The 20315-nt window shown below is 38.1% G+C and overlaps 1 protein-coding gene across 25 annotated transcripts in view; it reads right to left on the bottom strand.

Annotated features, from left to right (window-relative positions):
- Positions 1-20315, bottom strand: part of DLGAP2 (DLG associated protein 2) — a 462107-nt gene that overhangs the window by 14007 nt on the left and 427785 nt on the right. For all 25 annotated transcript variants that reach the window (XM_061357586.1, XM_061357604.1, XM_061357582.1 and 22 more), the window contains 3 exons: positions 16652-17001; positions 6580-6665; positions 4983-5398 (listed from right to left, as the gene is read on the bottom strand). In XM_061357586.1, the coding sequence (XP_061213570.1) occupies positions 4983-5398; positions 6580-6665; positions 16652-17001 (852 nt within the window). The remainder of the gene's footprint in view (positions 1-4982; positions 5399-6579; positions 6666-16651; positions 17002-20315) is intronic.

Raw genomic sequence — 20315 nt, forward strand, 5'->3', positions numbered from 1 at the left:
CATAATTAACGCAATGGTGTCTCTTCCCCTTCAATAAGTGTATTACAAAATTGCAAGTAATATATATGTGTTGTATTGGTTATGGAATGCTACAAAATCTTGTAATTGAAAATGGTTTATCACAAAGGTGGAGGGGAGAAAACTAGATCTGTGTTGATGAAACCAAGATTATAGTCTGATGCTGTAACTCTATTCTTGACAGGTTAAAAGCTTTGCTCAAATAGTGCCACTGCTGCACCAGCAATAAGAAACTACCAACAATAAATCTGCTTCTGGCATTCATTACTGCTTATTTAAATGACGTGTTTTAATTTAAATTTTCATTCCACTTGATTGTTCCATTTTTTTCTATACTCTTAAATAAATTGCCCCACAAACAATCGGAGTATATGTACTTGGAAAAAATATTGAAACCGGCAGGCATTTAGTTTATCCTCCTAACTCAAAGCATGGCATAATTATGTGGCTGATCTCTAAACCTAAATTAGTAATCTTCAGAAATATATGTCTTACTATCAACACAGCAAGTAAGTGTAATAATAAATGTATAACATTCAGAGTGAGATGACATTTTAGGATGGCACAGCTACAAGTTTGCGATGCTCTGGAGGGCAGGTCAGGCAATGGAGTCCTTGCACGCCAAAACGAACTTGGTGCAGATTTCCTTTTTTACCTTAATGGAGCTGAGATCAAAGAGAAGAAAATTTGAGTAGAGCAATACAAATGTTAGGAGAAATTATTGGATTCCACACTATGGAACTTTAAAGGCTGTTCCAGGGGAATTAAGACATTCTACAGGCATTCACAACATTCCAAATATAAATTTCAGTACTTCCTGAAAGACAGGTTTGCAAAATCATTAGGAAATTATGTCAATCACTTCTCTTTGGTTAAAGGATCACTTATATTTGGTCAAACACCTAAGAAAGCTTCTATGAATGACTGATGAATATATTAAAATTAGTTGTAAGCTTTTTTTTTTTGGGGGGGGGGGGTGTGTTCCAAAGCATGGGAAAACTCTATGTTTTCCGTTACTTTTTGGCTCTGTTATTAAAGACCTTGCAATAGTGTGGAAATATAAGCCAAAGGATTACCAAGGAAAAACACAGCATCCACAGAATAAAGGGGTAAGGGGAGAGAAGGGTGATATTTTGAGCTCCCACTCTAATGCTGTTTTTCCCCCACTATACTTCACTTTACTATGCCAGCTATTCCAGTAGAGCTCCTGACCATAATGCAGATGATACCAGCAAAATATCTTCCTGCTGGCATACTTTATACTATGGCTATTTTTTTTTTTTTTTTGCACCTGTCTTAGGATTTTTATATGAGTAAACTGTGTGGCTGTTTTCCCTTTGAACTATGCACTGAAATACTTCAGTGCCCAAGCATGTGGCATTCAGAAGCCCAGCATGTCTCCTGCTTCCCTCTGCTAGGCATTGCCTACAAGTTGTGAGCAGGCATTGCAGCTCCCTGGCTTGCCTGCTCTCCCCCTCCCTGCTCTCACCACAGAGCTTACAGGCAAGTGTCACAGTCCTGGCCCTTTTGGTCTTCAATAGCTTTGTGACAACTGAGAGTGTTTTTCTCTTCATCACTGATACACCAGTAACAGCCAAACACAATTTTCAGGATGTAAAACCGAAACTCCAGTCAGGACCCTTGAGAAACACGTATCTTTGCTTGAAGGCACCCTGCTAGTGCAAATCATTGGATGACTTACCCTGGCAACAGTTACAGCCACGTATATGTTTTATATATCTATATATGTTATAATAAATACTGACAACACAAATAATTGCCTCCACAAACAATATATGAACTCTGCAAAGGCTCAAAAATACAATTCATGGCACCTGACCAAAAAAGCAAATTCTGTGAAAAAAGATGTTATTTTTGCTGTAAAGATTATCTTCTCCTTTCCTAAGACCTGATGAGTGAAAGTCTTAAAACAACATTATGGGAGAAAAGATACAGTGAAAGAAAAAATCAATACATCAATCAGACAGCTTTCTGTGATCTCAGGGCTATTGTGTTAACGCAAAAAATGAAATTGTTTTCTAAGATGCAGTTCTATTTTAACTCTTTCCATGATTAAAATGAAATGGAAATTGTATCATAAAGACAGCCTTCTCCAAAGAGATGCAAAGCTATATTTGGTGTTCAGGTACAATTATTATAACCAGGACAAAAATAAATGATTCAGCATCAACAATGACAGTCTGAATGTGCAAACTTTGCTGTGAAGTGTTTTGGGAATAGTAGCTCCTGCTGGAAGATTGGAAAACATATTCAGTTGCTTCTGTCTCCACCATTTGCGTATATTTTCTTCAGGGAACTGCCAAATGCTTAAATATGTCAAGATACATTTCATGCTGGGATATTGTTAAACTTCAGTTTTTGTGGATACATACCTTTCAACCTTCATAGCTCAAACTGGGGATATAAAATATGTCAAAAGGAAAAAAACATTCACACTGAAATTTTAAAATGCTGTGAAACATATTCCCTTAGTGAAAATAATTCTTTGATACCTTAATTTCACTTGATATAAGCTATATTAAATTCATATTAGGGATCCCATTTCAAAGGCAATGTAATTTGGGGATTATTTGAGGAAGAACTCTTGAAATGAGTCACATCAAATGGAAAATCAGAAGTCTTTTGAAAATTAGATGAAGACAAACTTCTAGTTTTGCATATGCTATATAGACCTATTCTATAACAATTTCTTTAATCTCTTAGGGAGGTCAAAATGTTGCCCCAAACACAAGCAATTAACCCATTTTGATTAGTTTAAAAAGGGAATTTCAAGGGCCCATTTCCATTGTGCTTTAGTAACTTTGTATCAGGGAATTGCTCTTTCTTTTTCTCTTGCAGTGTAGAGTCACTCTGCAAATGAGGAAATATAAAATCCTGATACTAAGTTTTGTTTTCTGACTGAAATGTTCCAGGGTAAAAGGGTGTCACTAACTCCAAATGTCAATAAAAATTACCAAAGTCCAGTTTGTCTTCAGGTCCTTCTGTACAATTTCCCTTCTGTACAATACTCCCTTCCTAATTTCCATTTCCCCATGCAGCAAGGTGTTTCAGAGTATTTATGGAGTTTAAGAGCATAGCTTCACATGATGGGACAGACGGTTCTGCATCTTGGAATGGGTAGTCAGCTAAACACAGCTACTCCAGGTTTTCTTAACGTAGTACAGTGTCATATTCCATAACACAGCTAACTCCCTCACTGTGCCTCCTAGTGAGGAAAGAGTACTGACATGAGAGCCACATTTCATGTGGCTGCAGGTTTGATTAGGGCTGCTCATGAGAAAGAGCTTTCAGAGAGAGAAGCTAGGAAAAGCCCACACCCATGCCTGCAGACTCCCCACTGGCCTCCTAGGGAAGGAGAGGGGCTGACTGGCTGTGTGTTGTGCCTCTGGGCTCCCTAATAATTTTACTCTTTCCAAAGAGATCAAAGTCTTGTTCTTTGAACTGCTGTGTCCGATCCTACCCGCATCAGTAAAAAGCAATGCTGGAAGCAGGTGCTTTGGGATACTTAATGATGGCACAGAAATGTCAGTATTCAGCAGTGTAATGTTTTGGGGAATTTAAAAAGAAGACGAGTGCAGTAAAAAAAAAAATTGTTAACAAAATAACCATTATGAAAGAAGGCTTGGAAATCCTCACATTAGCTAAACAAAGCAAAATATTATGTTATTTGTAGGAGGGTTTTAAAGTCTTCACAATACCAGTGCAAAGGGAAAACTGTCAGCTCAGCTCTGCCATAATGAAAAGGACAAAAACCACAATCCAGAAAGCACCAGAGGCTGAAGGAAGAAAAGCAACCATATGCTCTCCCAACCCCTATTCTTGTGTTGCTACTTGGCAGACTTGTACACAACATACTGGAGAAATATAATTGTAAAATAAAAAATGACGAGGTAAAAACCTAGACATTCTTCCTTTTGAAAAGGTCAGTGCAAGAAATAGAAATTGGCCTTTTAGTCACCATGCAGGCCTGGCTCAAGACCTGAGGGTAGATCATAGCAAGAATTTATTGAGGGGAAAGAAGACAATTGGGAAAGAATATTCAGTGGCAATGGTGAGATTTGTGAGAGTGCAGGAAAAGATGCTAGTAAGAAAATTTAATATGAACTAATTTGTGATCTGAGGAAATCTCAGCTGAGACAATAATTCAGATTGGTGGGGATTGAAATATTTATAAAAACTGAGCCTGAAGAGCAAGGATAATTGACCTCAGAGGGAATCACAGGGAGCTGGCTACTGAGTGCTAGGACCACTTTGATATATTGCTATCATTAGTGCTGGCTTGGATCTTGTTCCAAAATAGTCTACATTATTTTTCACTTTATCTCATCACTCCTTTCAAGATTTCCACAGGATGTGGGACAATAATAATGATTCTTGACAAAACTGTAATAAGAAAATGCAGCTGAACTATCTAATAACACACACACCTGTATAACTGCAGAAGTGCTTTAACTACTGTTTTTGCCTACTCCTTCCTGTTCTTCCAACAGACCCTTTATGATAGGTGGAAGTGCCTGTATAAAAATGAAAAGATGTTAAAAATGGCTGATCATTAATAAGAGGCAAATGCTCAGGTTTCAGGAAAATGGCAAAAAAAGATGCCCATGTAGGACCGACCACCTTGTGTGCTCTGGCAAAGGGTCAAGCACCGAAGGCATATGAGTGGGAATAATGTGTCAGAGCTGGAGCTGTGGGTGGAGCTGTTGCACCATTTGAGCCATCTCTAATACCCAGACTTCGATCCTGCCTAGATGCTACAGTTGACTCCTCAACTACTACAGAACCTTACTCCAGGAAAAGACAGTTTGCATCGTCAGTTGCAGGACATGGATCTTATATTTTTGGTACTACAAAATGAGTAAGGAAAAGATACAGGCCACAACTTTAACAGATTTCTTACTGTGGCAAGACATCTATAAGAAAAGATAATGAAATATTCTTACTTTCTTCAGAAAGATCATTTTCTTCTGCTTCTCTTTCCATTTCTTTACACCATCCTTCCATTCTCTTAGTTTCAGTATGCAGCAGCTTCATAAACCAAGATCCATCCCGTCGACACGGAGACATTCGACCAGTCTCTACTGTCTCAATGGCAGGCTCTAACCAGGGTTCTGGTGGCGGAAGGTTTGAGGTGTCAACTGGGGTCCTATAATCTTCTCTGTAACTGAACAGTCCCTGCGTCCGTACAGTTCTCACTGCACTGTATTGGGTGGGTGTGCTGGGCTCTGAATGCTGCTGGAATGAGGAGCCAAACTGAAGTCCCTTGTCCTCCATGGTGATGTGTCCTGGAAAGCCCTCCAGTTCCAGATCAGCCTGGACAGCTGCTGTTACGCTGTTTGAGCGCTTGAATCGTCCGTGCCTTGGTGAAGAGGGAAGAAAGAAAACAGATTAAGATATACAAATACATGTGTGATTATACAGAGACACAGAATGATGTTTCAGTGAATGGATTCTGGTTTTCTCCTTGGACTTTTTGTTAAACATGTTTCCTTTGTGCATGCCTCACTGAAATAAGACAGTGAGTAGCAGCAGAGAGGAAAACCAAAATGCGTAGTGGCATCATTGATCTGAGCAAAGATACAAAAGAAAATAATTTAAATTATGTCTGGAAGCAAAAATTGATTTACCCTTATACTACAAAATACCATGTATCACTATTAAATGAACTGGAAGTAACTAGCAGAGCTGCAAGGCTACATCTTCTGATAGAAGTCTGTAATGTACATATATAAAATACTTCAAAAATTAAGAATTGGAATTAGATAAATTCTGAAAATCTGAAAAACTAATTTAAGACTATTACTGTTCTATTTTTACATGTCTCATAGGGTAACCATTAACTGTTAGGTTTATATTGTGATATGCCGCCAAATAATGACATTTTATGAAAGCTTTATGTTAAAAAGTTAGATAGAAAAGCAAAGATTATTTATGAAATCTTTTCACATCTGAGCCTATTGTTTCAAATTACTTTTAGTCAATGATGGTAAAAGGCAATTCGGATGTAGATACTGTCTGACAGCTGCCATGAAATGAGATAATGGTCCTAGTCCAGCACTTACAGGCTGTGCCCAACAGGGATAACCTGTAGGTTAGTACATTGGCCAGCAGTTTTAAAAAGGTAGAGAAGAACTGTCAAAGATAATTCTAGTTTAGGATAAAGGTACTATGGTTTTTATCCTAACCATTATCTCCCTCTGTGTGGACCGGGAAAACCTGGAGCACCATGAGGGGTCCTATCAAAGGAAGGGTATTCCAATATACAGCTCTTTGTTCTGCCAATAATGAAATTATATTAATCCCCTACTTAAATGTAAGACTTTCACTTCCTTCCCTCCAATTAAAAACTGCAAAGTTAACTAAATATTAAGCAACTGCTAAGTAATCGCTACAAATTTTACCAAATGACCAGCATGCATAGAAGAAATTTGTCTCTGAATTATTTAGGGGCAGCACTTGACAGATGTTTGTTATTAACTCTGTTTACAAATGTGTGCTGTGTTATAAAACACTACAGATTTTTGTACATGCTTGAATTACCTTTTTTCATCTTCCACTTGTACTCCAACAGAGTGGTATTCCCGTAGGCCTCTGCTTTCAGTATCTGAATCAGTTGCTGTTTCCACCTAATTCAATACAAAAAATACATCTGCAGAGTGAGCGCTGACAACTCAGCACTATTTCTACCTGCACTCATTCAAAATTAATTACATATTTCCTCTCTTACCACTAAGAAACACCTAGCACAGTAAAATAAATGATATATGCATTCAGCCTGGTATCCCTGTTTTGGTGCTGTTTGATGAAGCTCTGCGCAAGTACTTCTGTTCTGCTGTGTAATTCCCTATTTCAAACCTAAGCAGATGCAATTACTCAGTTCAGTGGAAGCAGGGAATAAGCTTAGTCTGGAAGAGCTGTTCTTAGAATAAGGAATCCACAGGATAGCCCCTTTTTATATTATTATAAAACAGTCTCATATAGTCTTGATTTACAAAATAAAATAAAATCTCAAGTAGCCTGATGAACTTGCAAGTGATAAAAAGAAATGCTGCAATGAAATTTTATCGACAACTGTGTTGACAAATATAGAACCATTTAAATGACGTGAGGGATACAGCAGAATGCCATATCTCACTTCTTTTAATAACATGGTCTTGAAAATGCTATATCAAGCAAGTAATTTATGCACTTTTTATAGTATTCTCATTTGAAACACAGTTACTGAAATATTCACATGGAGTTTTCTTCATAACTGAGACCACATTGCTTTTGCAAGTTTCTGTGGGATTTTATATAACACTCCCCACCACCACACCGCCCCCAACTCTTTGACACAGACATAGCGAGTGCTGCAGAATGCAAATTATACTGAATCAAAGGAGTCAGGAAAAAAGAAAAAGACTAGGACTGACTTTTCCTTTTGAATGATGTTTTCCCTGTTAAATCAAAAAATACCAGCAACCAGTTTTTCAATACATACACTCCACATGTGGATTCAAAGAGTACATCCTGTGATGATGACAACATAACTTTTCCCCTTGCAGCAGTCACAGGCTCCTCTGGAAGGAGCCCAATGGTCTTTGCAGCTGCTCTCAGCTTCATAGTCCCAATCCCACCATGTTTCTGGAAGGATGGTGGGAAATGAATATACAGGTGGACCATAATTCTTGAAGAAGCTAGGTCTCTGTGCACAGCCTCACATGGCAGTGCGTCTGACAAGGTTTAATGACCTTAAGATGGCAACTCAGGTAGTGTGATGAAGTCAGCACACCTGGATTGCTCTGGCTCACAGAGTGGACTGTGTTGGATAGCCAACATGGCTTCACCAAGGGCAAATTGTGCCTGACAAATTTGGTGTCCTTCTACAATGGAGTTACAGCACTGGTGGATAAGGGAAGAGCAACTGATGTCATCTACCAGGACTTGTACAAAGCATTCGATACTGTCCCTCATGACATCCTTGTCTCTAAACTGGAAAGGCATAGATTTGATGGGTGGACTCAGTGGATAAGAAATTGGCTGGATGGTTGCACTCAAGAAGTGTGGCTCCCTATCCAGGTGGAGACCAGTGACAAGTGGTGTCCCTCAGCTGTCCTTACTGGGACCAGTGTTATTTAAAATCTTTGTCAGGGATGTGGACAGTGGGATTGATGCATCCTCAGCAAGTCTGCCAATGACACCAAGCCATTTGGTGCGGCTGACACACTGAAGGGAAGGGATGCCATCAGGAGAGTCCTGGACAGGCTGGAGAGGTGGGTCTGTGAGAAACTCATGAAGTTTAACAAGGCCAAGTGCAAGGTCTCGCACCTGGGTCAATGCAGTCCAAATACAAGTACAGACTGGGATGAGACTGGATTGAAAGCAGCCATGAGGAGAAGGATTTGGGCATATTGTTTGATGAAAAATTGAATATGAAGTAGAAATATGTACTTGCAGCCCAGAAATAAAGTCACATCCTGGGCTGCCTCAAGAGGAGTATGACCAGCAGGTTGAGGGAGGTGATTCTCCCCCTCTACTCCATTCTCATGAGACCTGCAGCACTGTTTTCAGTTCTGGGGCCCCCTGTTTAAGAAGGAAACAGATCTGCTGTAGCAAGGCCTGAGGAGGCCACAAAGATGATCAGAGGGGTGGAGCACCTCTGCTATGAAGCCAGGCTGACAGAGTTGGGCTTGTTCAGCCTGGAGAAGAACAGACTTTAGAGCAGCCTTCTAGTACTTGAAGGACTGGAAGAAATCTGGAGAGGGTCTTCTTACAAGAGCATGTAGGGATAGGTCAAGGGGGAATGGCTGTAAACCCAAAGAGGGTAGATATAGATTAGATATTAGGAAAATATTCTTTCCTTTGAGGGTTGTGAGGCACTGGGTTGCTCAGAGAAGCTGTGGCTGCCTCACCGCTGGCAGTGTTCAAGGCCAGGTTGGATGGGGCTTTGAGCAGCCTGGTCTGGTGGAAGGTGTTCCTACCCGTGGCAGGGGGGTTGGAACTAGATGATTGTTACGGACTATTCCAACCCAAACTATGCTATGATTCTGACCTGTTCTATGATCCTACTGGACTGGGTCTGAAGGAAAGGGCCAACATCATTACTTCTAGTTGTGGGATTGTTGATCAGGGTTCTTGAACTTGTTCGGATGAACTGTAACACTGTATAATGGTGTCAGTGGTGCAAGACAGGCTCCAGACCATTACAAGTCTGAGAGTCTGAAAAGGGAAAAGAACTTGGTAGGTGTTAGTAGGTGGTAGAAAGCAGCTGAGAGCAGATGGGAACACAGGGCTTCCTGCTTATTCACATGTCTCAGCATGGAGGGACAGTAGACTGTGTCAGACCAGATCTGAGCTGAAGCCAGACAAAAGAAGCCAAGCTGACATTTCCCCACGTCAGTCTTCACCTTCAGTTCATAGAATGATTTAGGCTGGAAGAGAATGCATTTTCTTCATAGACCAACTGCACTTCCCTCATAGACTGCATCTCCTTTATAGACCGATATCCTTAGGATTACCATTTCTATGTCCTATGCTCCTTGGGACCTACTGAATGAATCCTGGGGGATGAAGTGAAGGCCAGATTGCTGGATGTGGAAGGTCAATGATACCACACTTGCGAGGCTAACATACAGCTAGTAACACTGTGGAGGTCAACAGTGGTCAATGGACAGAGGAAAGACATTTGCCTTTCACAAGGATGTCTCAGCAGCTCACAGTGCTGCTGGAAACATGATGGTCCAAAGATATAAGCAAGCAAAGGTCCCCATGAGAACATCAGTTCAGCCAATTGATGTTGTTGGAACAAAGCAGCAAGACTGGCAATACACACTTTTCTTCCACAATGCATATCAAAAGCCTGTCTGTTTTTTCCAGCTACTTTGTCTGTTTTAGTAACAGATACAGCATGTCTCCTTTTGAGCTCTGCTTCTGATGTGTGGAGACAGATTTCCCTTTTATATTTTGTATGGGCCGGTATCTTTCCATTGATTCAACATATTGAGAAAAAGTCTTTTCATCTACTTGTTTTCAAGCACTTCCTTTCTGGTATTTCACCTAGACATATATCCTGACTAATTTGCTCGATATGCAATCGACACCTAGACCTTACAGGCGTAAATGAAATAATCTGTTCTAAAATTTTATTAAAAAAAAATTATCAGGAAAATGATGGCCCAGTTATCAAAATAAAAATAACATTAGTTAACTGTAAATATGAACTCTTGCCAAATTATCCTTCCCTTCAGCTTTCCAAGGCTGACACTGACTAAATGATCTGATGATTGTCTTAATATTTTAATGCTTTAATTTCCTCACTGTGCCTTGTAACAGGAGGAGAATGCCATTTTTTTTGTGTGTGTAATCTAGGATTTCAAATATTGTAACAACCTCCATGACCAACAACAACAAAAAATCTGGAAAAAGGAGGCAAATACCAACACAAATAGAAAAAAAAAAATAACTTGCATTCACAAAATGAAAAATGAACAAATAAATTGCATTTCTGAATGGCAGATATTATGATGATTCCTGCTAGAAGACAGCAGGAAACTCTTTAGATTTAATCAGGTTGGCCAGGCTAGATTCAAATGAGCATAGAAGAAAAGTAATACATTTGGTTTGATTGTGTAGTTCCTAAAACTCAAATAAGTCTTAATGAACCTGTTGTTTTTCTCTGTGATTCATTACTGTTTTAATACTTGCATAGGTTATAAAGGGCTTAATATTTGCAAATTGTCCCACAATCTCAGTAAAGCAAAATGATGTGATGAATTATATCTCTATCTGGTTATGAGTGAGTCTCACATAGAAGAGGAAACAAAAAAATAGCCAGACACTGACCAAAAGCAGAAGAAAGTAGTGGAATAGATCTAATATAGCAGGTCATTTTCCTCTCTTTTGCAAATGAAGAGCTAAAATTTCTTTTAAAAATGTGGCATTTTATGCCATGAAAAATGTTGGTTTATGGATTTATAGTGTGCATATAAGGCAAATCGCTCAGGAGATGACAGTCCTGGTTGGACACTTCCTGATTGTCTAAGCACCCTTTTTTCCAGCCAGATTTGCCTATCCCACTTGCCCTTGATCATCGTGCTTGTAGCAAGTATGATTAAAGGCCTTCCCAAATCTTCGCTCGCGAAGCCATCCATCAAGGCTTGCAATATTCATAGTAACCATAAGGGAGCATTTTGAGATTATTTCTGTCTTATTGGTCTTACCTGTCATAAAGGCATAATACTCCCCTCCATGTCTTTTGCTGCCAGTACAAGGAGAAGACAATATTATTACTCTGAACCCTCTGTGATCAGTCACTGCTGACCAAATCAGCCCCAAATTTGAAAACTAAGTATTAGATACTGACACTGCCTTGGTAATAAATGATCCACAAATAAATGATATGAACACAAAATTATTTGAATAAATGCAAATCACTATTGAAAATAACTTGCAATAATCAACTGTAGTTTGTTTATAGGCACTCATTCTAGAAAAGTATGCATCAACTAAATTATTCCTTTGCGTTTTCTAGCTGCAAATTTTAACTACTTAAAAGCAACCTTTATTTCTGCATTAAAGTATTATTCTGCTCTTAAACCTGAGCATTGCAACATAACATTGTAGCGTTCTATAAAGTCCAGTCCAAGCTTCTATATACATACTGTTTCTGAGGGAGGTCTGAAGTTAATATATTCAATGTATAAGAAAACAGATTTTAGCCTGGTGTCTTTTTCTTCCCTCTCGTAAGCATCAGTAATAAGAGTCCTTCAGGACACATTATCTCTCCCCATGCAACTTCACTGCCCTCAATGGGTTTTCACTGTTGTAATGGATTTGTTCTATAATTAGAATTTAATAAACAATCTCTGTGATGATGCACAAGAATAGAAAAAATTCACCTTTCCTCTCTTACATAGGCTTCTTAGTGATAACAAGTGAAAAAGGGAAAAAACCACTACATTTGACACAAGATCAAGTACATGTAATTGTTAATGCAGATAATCATTCTTGGTCAGAGGGAGATCTCATTTGTATGCAGTGACATATACACTGAAGGTAGGGAAAATACTTCAAATAAAACCATAGTACTAACTGCTACTGCTTTCCTTAACTGATGGAATAATTTTATCAGTCAAAAAAACCCACATACTATTTCAGAATAACTTTTAGAAACTCACCTGATGTCAGGTTCAACAGCGCTTTTAGTAACCTGGTCTGGGGTGAGGCATCCCTAACCATGGCAGGGGAGGTTGGAACCAACCCAAACTATTCTATGATTCGAACAAGCCACCAAACAAACCTATACTTCTACGCCTGAGTGATTTTTTGTGCCTCACCACGGGGCTCCCTTTTGAAACTCCACTACTTCCCAGCAGAACACCTGGACAGCTCAAATAGATTGTGTGGCACAGTAAGTCCTAATTACCACAAGAGTATCCTACAATGGGGTGAAAACTTCTTTTCTTTCAAGAAAGCACTAAAAATGCATGCCAGAGTTAGAAACAAGGTTTGTGTCATGCTAATATGGGATAGTAACAATGGAATAATGCACAGAGCAGTGGTTGCTCATAACTTTTTTGGTGCATTTAATGCTAAGTGGCAAATTAATATGAACAAGCAATTATTCTGCAAGGCACCAGTTTGTGTCTTCCCCACATTGAATGTTTCATTATGTTAGATGGCAGTTAAGAAGACAAGCAACAGTAATTTGTGAAAAGAGTAAAAATTAAGATGTCTTTAAAATAACCATTACTTTGTTTTAACTATAATACCAACTGCCAAGCTTTTCGACAAGTAAGGAGACCAAAATGCAGCCACTGGCTGGGAACTCTGCTAACCAGCTAAGCCTGTGTATACAGTGTATAGGTCTGTATAGGTCAATGTTAACTATAAAAGCTAGGTACCACAGAAGAGTTATCAAAACTTTCACTCACTTCTGCAGGCCAAGAATTTCACTCAATTTTCTTACAAAAGTACAGTCTGGTAGTGTGTTTATGAGGAGAATGAACAATGCTTGCCTCTAAAACTTTCAATCACTTATGATCCAAAGACCAGTGTAATCAATGTGAATATTTCTTTTGGTTGCTATGTGCACACTTAAGTAGAGCAATGACAAGGATGGTATAACCTAAACAGTACAAAGAAAATGTAGATGCTCATCAAAGTAAGTAATGCCACGTGGGTAAAAATGCTTTGCCGTAAAGGGAAATTCCAGCATAAGACTGAAGAGTTTCTTTGACAAATTTTTATCTTACAATGTTAATAATCTCATTAAATATATATAAAAATACTATGCAGATCCTCTTTTGACACAAAATATTAAGAAGGTGAGTTATTGCACTAATCCTCATGAATACAGCTTTGATTTATAAGAACGATTTGTTTAATGAAGATTCCTAGATTAAAAAAACCCTTAGATATTTTGAAGCATGATCTCCTGACAATAAATGAAGATGACAGAGTCCATTCTCTATGCTACAATTGGTGCTTATCTCTAAAAATACCATCATGAATCAGCCTTCACATTTAAAACCTTTGTTTCCGTCTCATCTACTTCCAGGGTTTCTGTTCATTTGAGAAGCCTTGGTATCTTCTAAATAGAGAAGAAACAAAGGACTGCATGTTTTGAAACACTTGAAATAAATAAGGAGCATTTTCTTGACAGGTTTTTTCATATATCTCACAATCCAAATTCTTTTAATACGAAATGGTTTATAACTACAGCAGTGTTTGAATGTTAAACATTAGCATATATATAAGACTTTACAAAAGAGCAAGGAAAATCCCTGGAAATATATTAGCAATAACCTTGTTTTTGACTTAGTGGTTATTTTACTCTAGACAATCTCTACCCTCCATTTTAATTCAAATATTTTGATTAGTCTTCTGTTGTCATGATAGAAGACAGATATGAAGACTATAGCCACTAGAATTACTAGAGTTTCATTCTTCTTTTATATATGTATTTTTAAGAATGCTGATTAAATTTTTAATCCCAGAATCAGTATTTTGCAATGCATTTGAGTTTCGGCATCAATGTTTTTTCCACAAGTCAGTGCCTACTGACTTGTCTGACAATATTCCTTTTGATTTAAATATGGCAGTGAAAAAACCCAGCCAAAACCCCAGCAGCTATTTTATGGAAAAGCTTTGTTTCTAAACCTTTTTTGTTCAAAATTCCCACCTGGAATAAGGCTAATATACTGTGGGCTGGATTACCATATATGTGCTGTTCTTTGTCCATGCAGAGGGGATGCTATGATCTTCATAGTAAGTCCAGTGCTCTCCTAGTTGTTTGGGCTCCCCATGTGTGTGAGTTCCACCCCATAGCATATGTCTAGTATGCCAGAACTTTTTAAGAGGACTTCTATTTCTTACATGTACACTACAGAAATTATATATACCAAAGACATGGGAGCCCTAGGCTGTGTGCATAGCAGTTGCACAAGGACAGGCATCGGTGGTCATTTTTTATCTTCATGCCTTTCTGCTCCTGTAAGAAGCTTATCATTGGCAAGCATTCTAACACCAATGTGTTAAAGGAGTGAAACATTAAAAAATGCTCAAATTAACCATCCTGATAGAAAATTAATTAATGCAAATAAATGCAAATTCAATGCATTACCCTGGCATGGCATGCTAATGAGAAAACAAGTAATTTAGTCAATCAAGGAAATATGCAAATAAAAAACATCCCTTTCTAAGGTCCTTTGATGCAGAAGTCTAAAAGAAATTAAACTCCTCAACTGTATTTGGTGGAATAAATTACTATTTCTGAAGTTTGTAATAAGGATATTCTACCTTGTATTTTTATTCCTTACAAACCTGGCAACAGAAACACAACAAAATGCATTTTCTGCTTAGCAATGCACAAGGGAGTGAAAAGTATTTTTCACATTAATGTGAACTAACCACATACCAAGAGGGGTCAGAGCCCAGTGAAATGTTACTGGTCATTACCTGCAGTAAGAAACAGGATCAAGTGATGCAATCAAAATTTCAGAATTAATTGCTGAAATACCAGGACTGAAGCAAGACACCAACATTGTTAAATGCTACTATGCACAGCTGCTGTATAGAAGAGATAAGAACAACACTAAACACCATTCCTTTTCTGAAGAGAGTTTCAGGTTAGGGGCTAAAATGTGCCAAAAATTATTTGCTGCTTCTTTGAGCTTTTCACTGTTATCTGCTAAGCCCCTCTCTGAACAATTTAGGATACACTAATTGCTTTGTAAAACATTTGAAAAGTAGACATCTGAATATTTTACCATTGCTGTTAAACTGCATTCTATTCTTCTGCATCTAGAGAAGCAGAAGCAAATGCTTTTATGTCACGAAATGGACTAGCAGCTTGCTGGCAAAGCCTATGCCTTCCTATCAGTCTAATACATTGCAGAACCACATAATTATACCACACTAAGATGTTAAACAATGAAGTTTAATCAGTAGCTGTGATGTGCTTAACCCAAAGACTTCTCTCTGATGCTCTTGTGAAATTAATGGGAATGGCATTACTACTCTTAAAAATAGTACGCTTCCTAGTGGATGAGCACTCTCTCACTGGGCTTTGTTACATTGCCTTCTCAAGATCTAAGTTGCTGTCTCCCAAGGTCTATGTTACTGTCTCCACAACACCTGTAACAATGCCAAAATGCATGGCATTTTCTCTATAGCTGGTCTGGCAATAGCAGAGGTTTTTAAGCACAGAACTGAACCCAGTGCTGTAAAAGGAGATATTCACCTACTTGAAATTAAATATTCAGCAGAAGAGAAGCCTAAATTTACCTCTACTCCTGTGTCTCAAAGGACTTCACATTCTTTGCAAATTCAACTTCCTGATTTTTAGTACTACCTGATATTTCCTAGGGATTTATACAAATGACCATTGCTACCTATCTAGTGCTTTCTATTTAGTAGAAGGAGTAGCAATCAATCAAAATTTGCATTTGGAATTGCCTTATTTCATTTGGCTGAAACAACACAACGTGACTGAGCTTTCTGCAGTCTGACACACATTATGTCAGGTGAAGTAAATATTGTGCGTTTTGATGGACAAATGGAGGAATACTCAAAGACCGCTTTCATCAATGCTATTTCATTATTTGCTGTCTGTAATTACACTCTATCAGCACCAGCACATTTCTTTCTCTTCCTTAGTACCTTCTTCGCAGCACAAATAAAAGTAAGGGAGGGACAGGACTCTTTTTAGGTAGAGTAGTTTTAAGATCCAGCAGCATTACACATTTTCCAAGGTCAGAAGAGAAAGATAATGGGAAAAATACAGTCAAGCATTTTAAAGCTGATGTAATTCTATAAAAAGGACTGTGAATTCATGGAGGGAAGGAGATGAACATGCTGTTCACCTGTAGCTCTGCAGTATAATTTTCATATCAAGTGTTAATGACAGGTAACCTTCCTAGAGATCTATTCATTCATTTTCTTCCAGGTACAGAATATTAGCCGAAGACTTTTCTGCACAGCCATGCTGCCATGATGTGAATTACAATTCATGCTAAGCAGCCAGGGGTTGTTTGTTAGATTATTAGAGCCAGTGAAGCTGAATGACTCATTCTATGCTATTTACAGAAAGAAGGCAAGCAATTCATCACAGATAGATGTTATGATAGGCTACCTGGATCCCTATAGAGGAACGTCGACTCTTAAGAAACTCCTCTGCTTTTGACACCAAAATGGCCTTGTCACTGGTTCGTATTGAGGTGCTCTGGCTCTCAGATGCATGGCGCTGTGCAGCTGCAGTTTCCAAAGCAAGATTCATGGCCTTGTTACTGTCCAAACTGTCAGTGGAGTTGTACATCCCTCGCCCGTCCTGCTGCCATGGGGAAATCCTCTGAGTCCGGCTGTCATGATATGCATCCTGGGTGGATTCTGTGCTGCTCTGTGCTGTGACTGATATCAGTGGCTTGGAAGTGGTACGAGGGGGTACCGGTGGCGGTGTTTTTTTGTAACTTGTGTAAGTTACAGCTATAGAAAGAATTAAAAAAAAAGGAAGAAAGAAAAAGAGAAATCAAGATTAATCTGACAAACTTCACAACAGAAATTACTTTAAGATTATGCTACTTAAAATGAAGACAGTGTAACATAGTGCTCTGTGAACTGCACTACTAATTGAAAATGTCCTTTGGACTCAGATGAGTATTTGCAGAAACACTTTATTTCAGCTATGAAGCAAGGGGTGCAAATGGGAGGCTCAGATTACAGTGAAGCTGAGTCAGTAAAGATTTGTGTGTGTTAAGACTTGCGCTGGGCAGGTGCACACTAAGGCTTCTGAGGTTGTTTCAGCATGGGGTAAAGGTGATAAGAGAAATAAAGGAAGATTTGTTTTTTCCGCTTTTGTTATCACCTGAACTGTGGGCTGTGTATTGATATAGTGTATTAAGAAAGTAGCATCAATATACTGGTACAAAACTATTCAGAAACTTCTACTTTTTGGTATGCAATACTTTAATCTGTAAAAACACCTCCAGGTGTACTGGCTGGAATGAGCCAAGATTGGCTACTTACACAAGAAGCATATGTTATAAAAATATCCACAATACAGTTAAAAAAGGAATTTCAGGCATGCAAAAAATGTTACAATATATGCAAAGCTGCTAGATACCTGGACAACAAGAAAAACCTACAAGGAATGCCAAAAGCAGTGACTTTTTATCTATTATCCTACAGTAAGCCTTAAATCTTTAGAACATACACTGAAGGGGAATATACTTAAATGCAGAGAATATGGAAATATAGATAAGAAAATAGGTTTGGAACAGTGGGAGAACTGAAGACACACGAACAGAACTATGATTCTTAGTCTGATGAGCAGAACAGGTCTGAGGCTGGTTTAACATAGATTCTGTGTGCAGCAAAAGGCTCAATAAAACATCCAAGAAAGCTCTACAGTTGCAGAATTGTGCCATTAGTGCTTTCTGACAAAATTTTAGAGATTTCATAGAGATAGATATTTAGTCATTAATATTACACAGCTGAATTTTCTAATTGTCTAGGCCCACTATGATTTGTTGGTATTAATGTTAGCATTTCTGTTATGTATTTTTCCCCTAACATATAATCATAATTCATAAAATTAGAAATGGATAAAAAAATGTGTCATTGTATAGCTTTACGTATTCCTGTACAGGAAAATCAAGTCCAATTAATTTCCTGTGTAATTGCAGGAAGATAAAGAAAATTATTATGCTTTCCTGTATCAATGATAGGGAAATAGCATAATGTATACATGCATAGACCAGGATAATGAATGACTTAAGGAAAAGGTTTGCCTTTTTCTGGTGTTTTTAAGTGCACTGGACATGGCAACAGTGACTCAGGTAACCTTGGAACTGTGTTTTTGATATAAGGCTATGTTGCAGCTCTCTGGAAAGAAAAAAGTTTAGGACTTTGCTAATAATCTGGGATTTGCTGGGCCTGTGTTGCCAGGCTAGGCTATGGGAAAAGTGAGCCTAGAAAAAAGCTCTCTTAAATATTCATTCTTGATAATTATAAATGAAAGGGTGATCATAAATAAAAGAGAGTGAGGCAGAGCTCAACCTTCAGTTGAAACATGTTTCAAATTACTATTGATGCTGCCCAATTCTGGTAGAAATTGAAAGGAAGTCTTGCTCTGAGCTAAATTACTCTAATGGAGTGAACATGAAAACATGCTCTTCAGTGTGCAACTGTGCTTTTTTTGAAGTGCTGTTTTGTTGTCCTATCACCACTTTTATCTCTTGTCAGTTTTGTAACCAGCAGTAAAGAAGAAGAAAAACCCAATGTTTTTCAGATGCTTTAGGGAATACAGAAAGTTTAGAAAGAAAGGAGAAGCTCTAAAGCTTGGATCTTAAGACAGTGTCTTATGAGCTCAAGCAGTAGTTCTTAATGAATTATTTCAGTAAGAAGAAAGTTGCCATAATACTGCTCCTTCCCCCTGCAAATATAGATGCAAGTGATCAAAGTGCTAGGAAACATCAGAAATAGAGACCATAGGGTAAAATAGGGTAAGTGAAATTCAGAACAGGAAGTTATTTTTACCTATAACATAAGACAGTTTATCACTATTATACTAATTTATTTATTTATTTATTTATTTTTACTGTCTGTCTTCATGCAGAAGAAATAGCAGTGAATAATGAAACATATGGTAAATGTGATAATGAAACATCACGAGCAAGTCTATCCCTACTACTTGGGCAGCAGATCACTTCTCTGCCTAATGAATATAAATGTTAAACTTCTGTTGCAACCCTTCATAGCTAACTTAATCTTCATTTACATTTCCGAAAAGGAAAAATTCTCCTTGTGGCAAAACCAAAACTGTCACTTGCCTTCCTCCCCATCCCCAAGGAGTGAATAATTTATTCTGGATATTTCTGATTGATTCGGTGGAGTGACATGTCCTAAAGCAGCAAGTATTACAGTTACTGCGATATTCTGGCAAGCATTTGATCATGAGCTCTAAACAGGAATTGAAAAACCCACAAAGGTTCACTAAGGAGAAGAAATCAGGAGAAAGACTGAAAGTTTGTGGGAAACTGGCTACATATTTACAGTGAAATAGGGCAGGAAGAACTGCGATTAATTTGTAAGCTACAGTCCCAGAGATCAAATATTGAGCAGGGAATAAAAATTTTATCTCTACCAGTTAATGAATTCGTATCTGGAACAAGTTTCAGAGCCTCAGAAATCTGAGACTAATTGGAGGCTGTAACAAAATCAGGTAAGAGGATGGAGGTTTGAATTCGCGAAGCAAATCTTGCCACCCAATTCTATTTGCTTTAATCACTGAAGCAGTTCTAGTGAAGTAAATGGGATAACTTAGATGAGTAATTTGATCAAAATTGTCTTAGATAAGCTTGGTATGTGTTGCTGACTTAAGTGATGACTACGTAACAGATTAGGGACTTGTTAAAGGAGAAATGTAACCCTATAACCACTGTTCATGTGTGGTCTTAGGTCTCTAATAAATAAACATTGGCCTAAGGTTTGAAGCATAAAATTTTATGTCACTTTAAAATTTTTTTCCATTAATCATGGAAACACTTGTGAATGTTCCTGTTATCAACAGCAATGTCTTTTTCTATCATGTTCAATTCTTGGCCTTAGCAGTCATACATACCACATATTATATATAGGAAGAAACATGTTGTTTTCCTAACAGAAAATGAACTTCCTTTTCATTTATCATCCCCTTCTTACACTGATGGACAGGAGCTCCTATCAGCTTTGCATCATCCACTACCTCACAAATTTTATTGGCCTTAGTGGTTATTGGCTCAAAGTAAGCATATAAAAAC

This window comes from Neopsephotus bourkii, unplaced genomic scaffold, assembly GCF_033783945.1.
Source record: "Neopsephotus bourkii isolate Nb327-2 ecotype Australia unplaced genomic scaffold, CSIRO-AGI_Nbou_v1 NB_908, whole genome shotgun sequence".
In the NCBI taxonomy this organism is placed as follows: Eukaryota; Metazoa; Chordata; class Aves; order Psittaciformes; family Psittacidae; genus Neopsephotus; species Neopsephotus bourkii.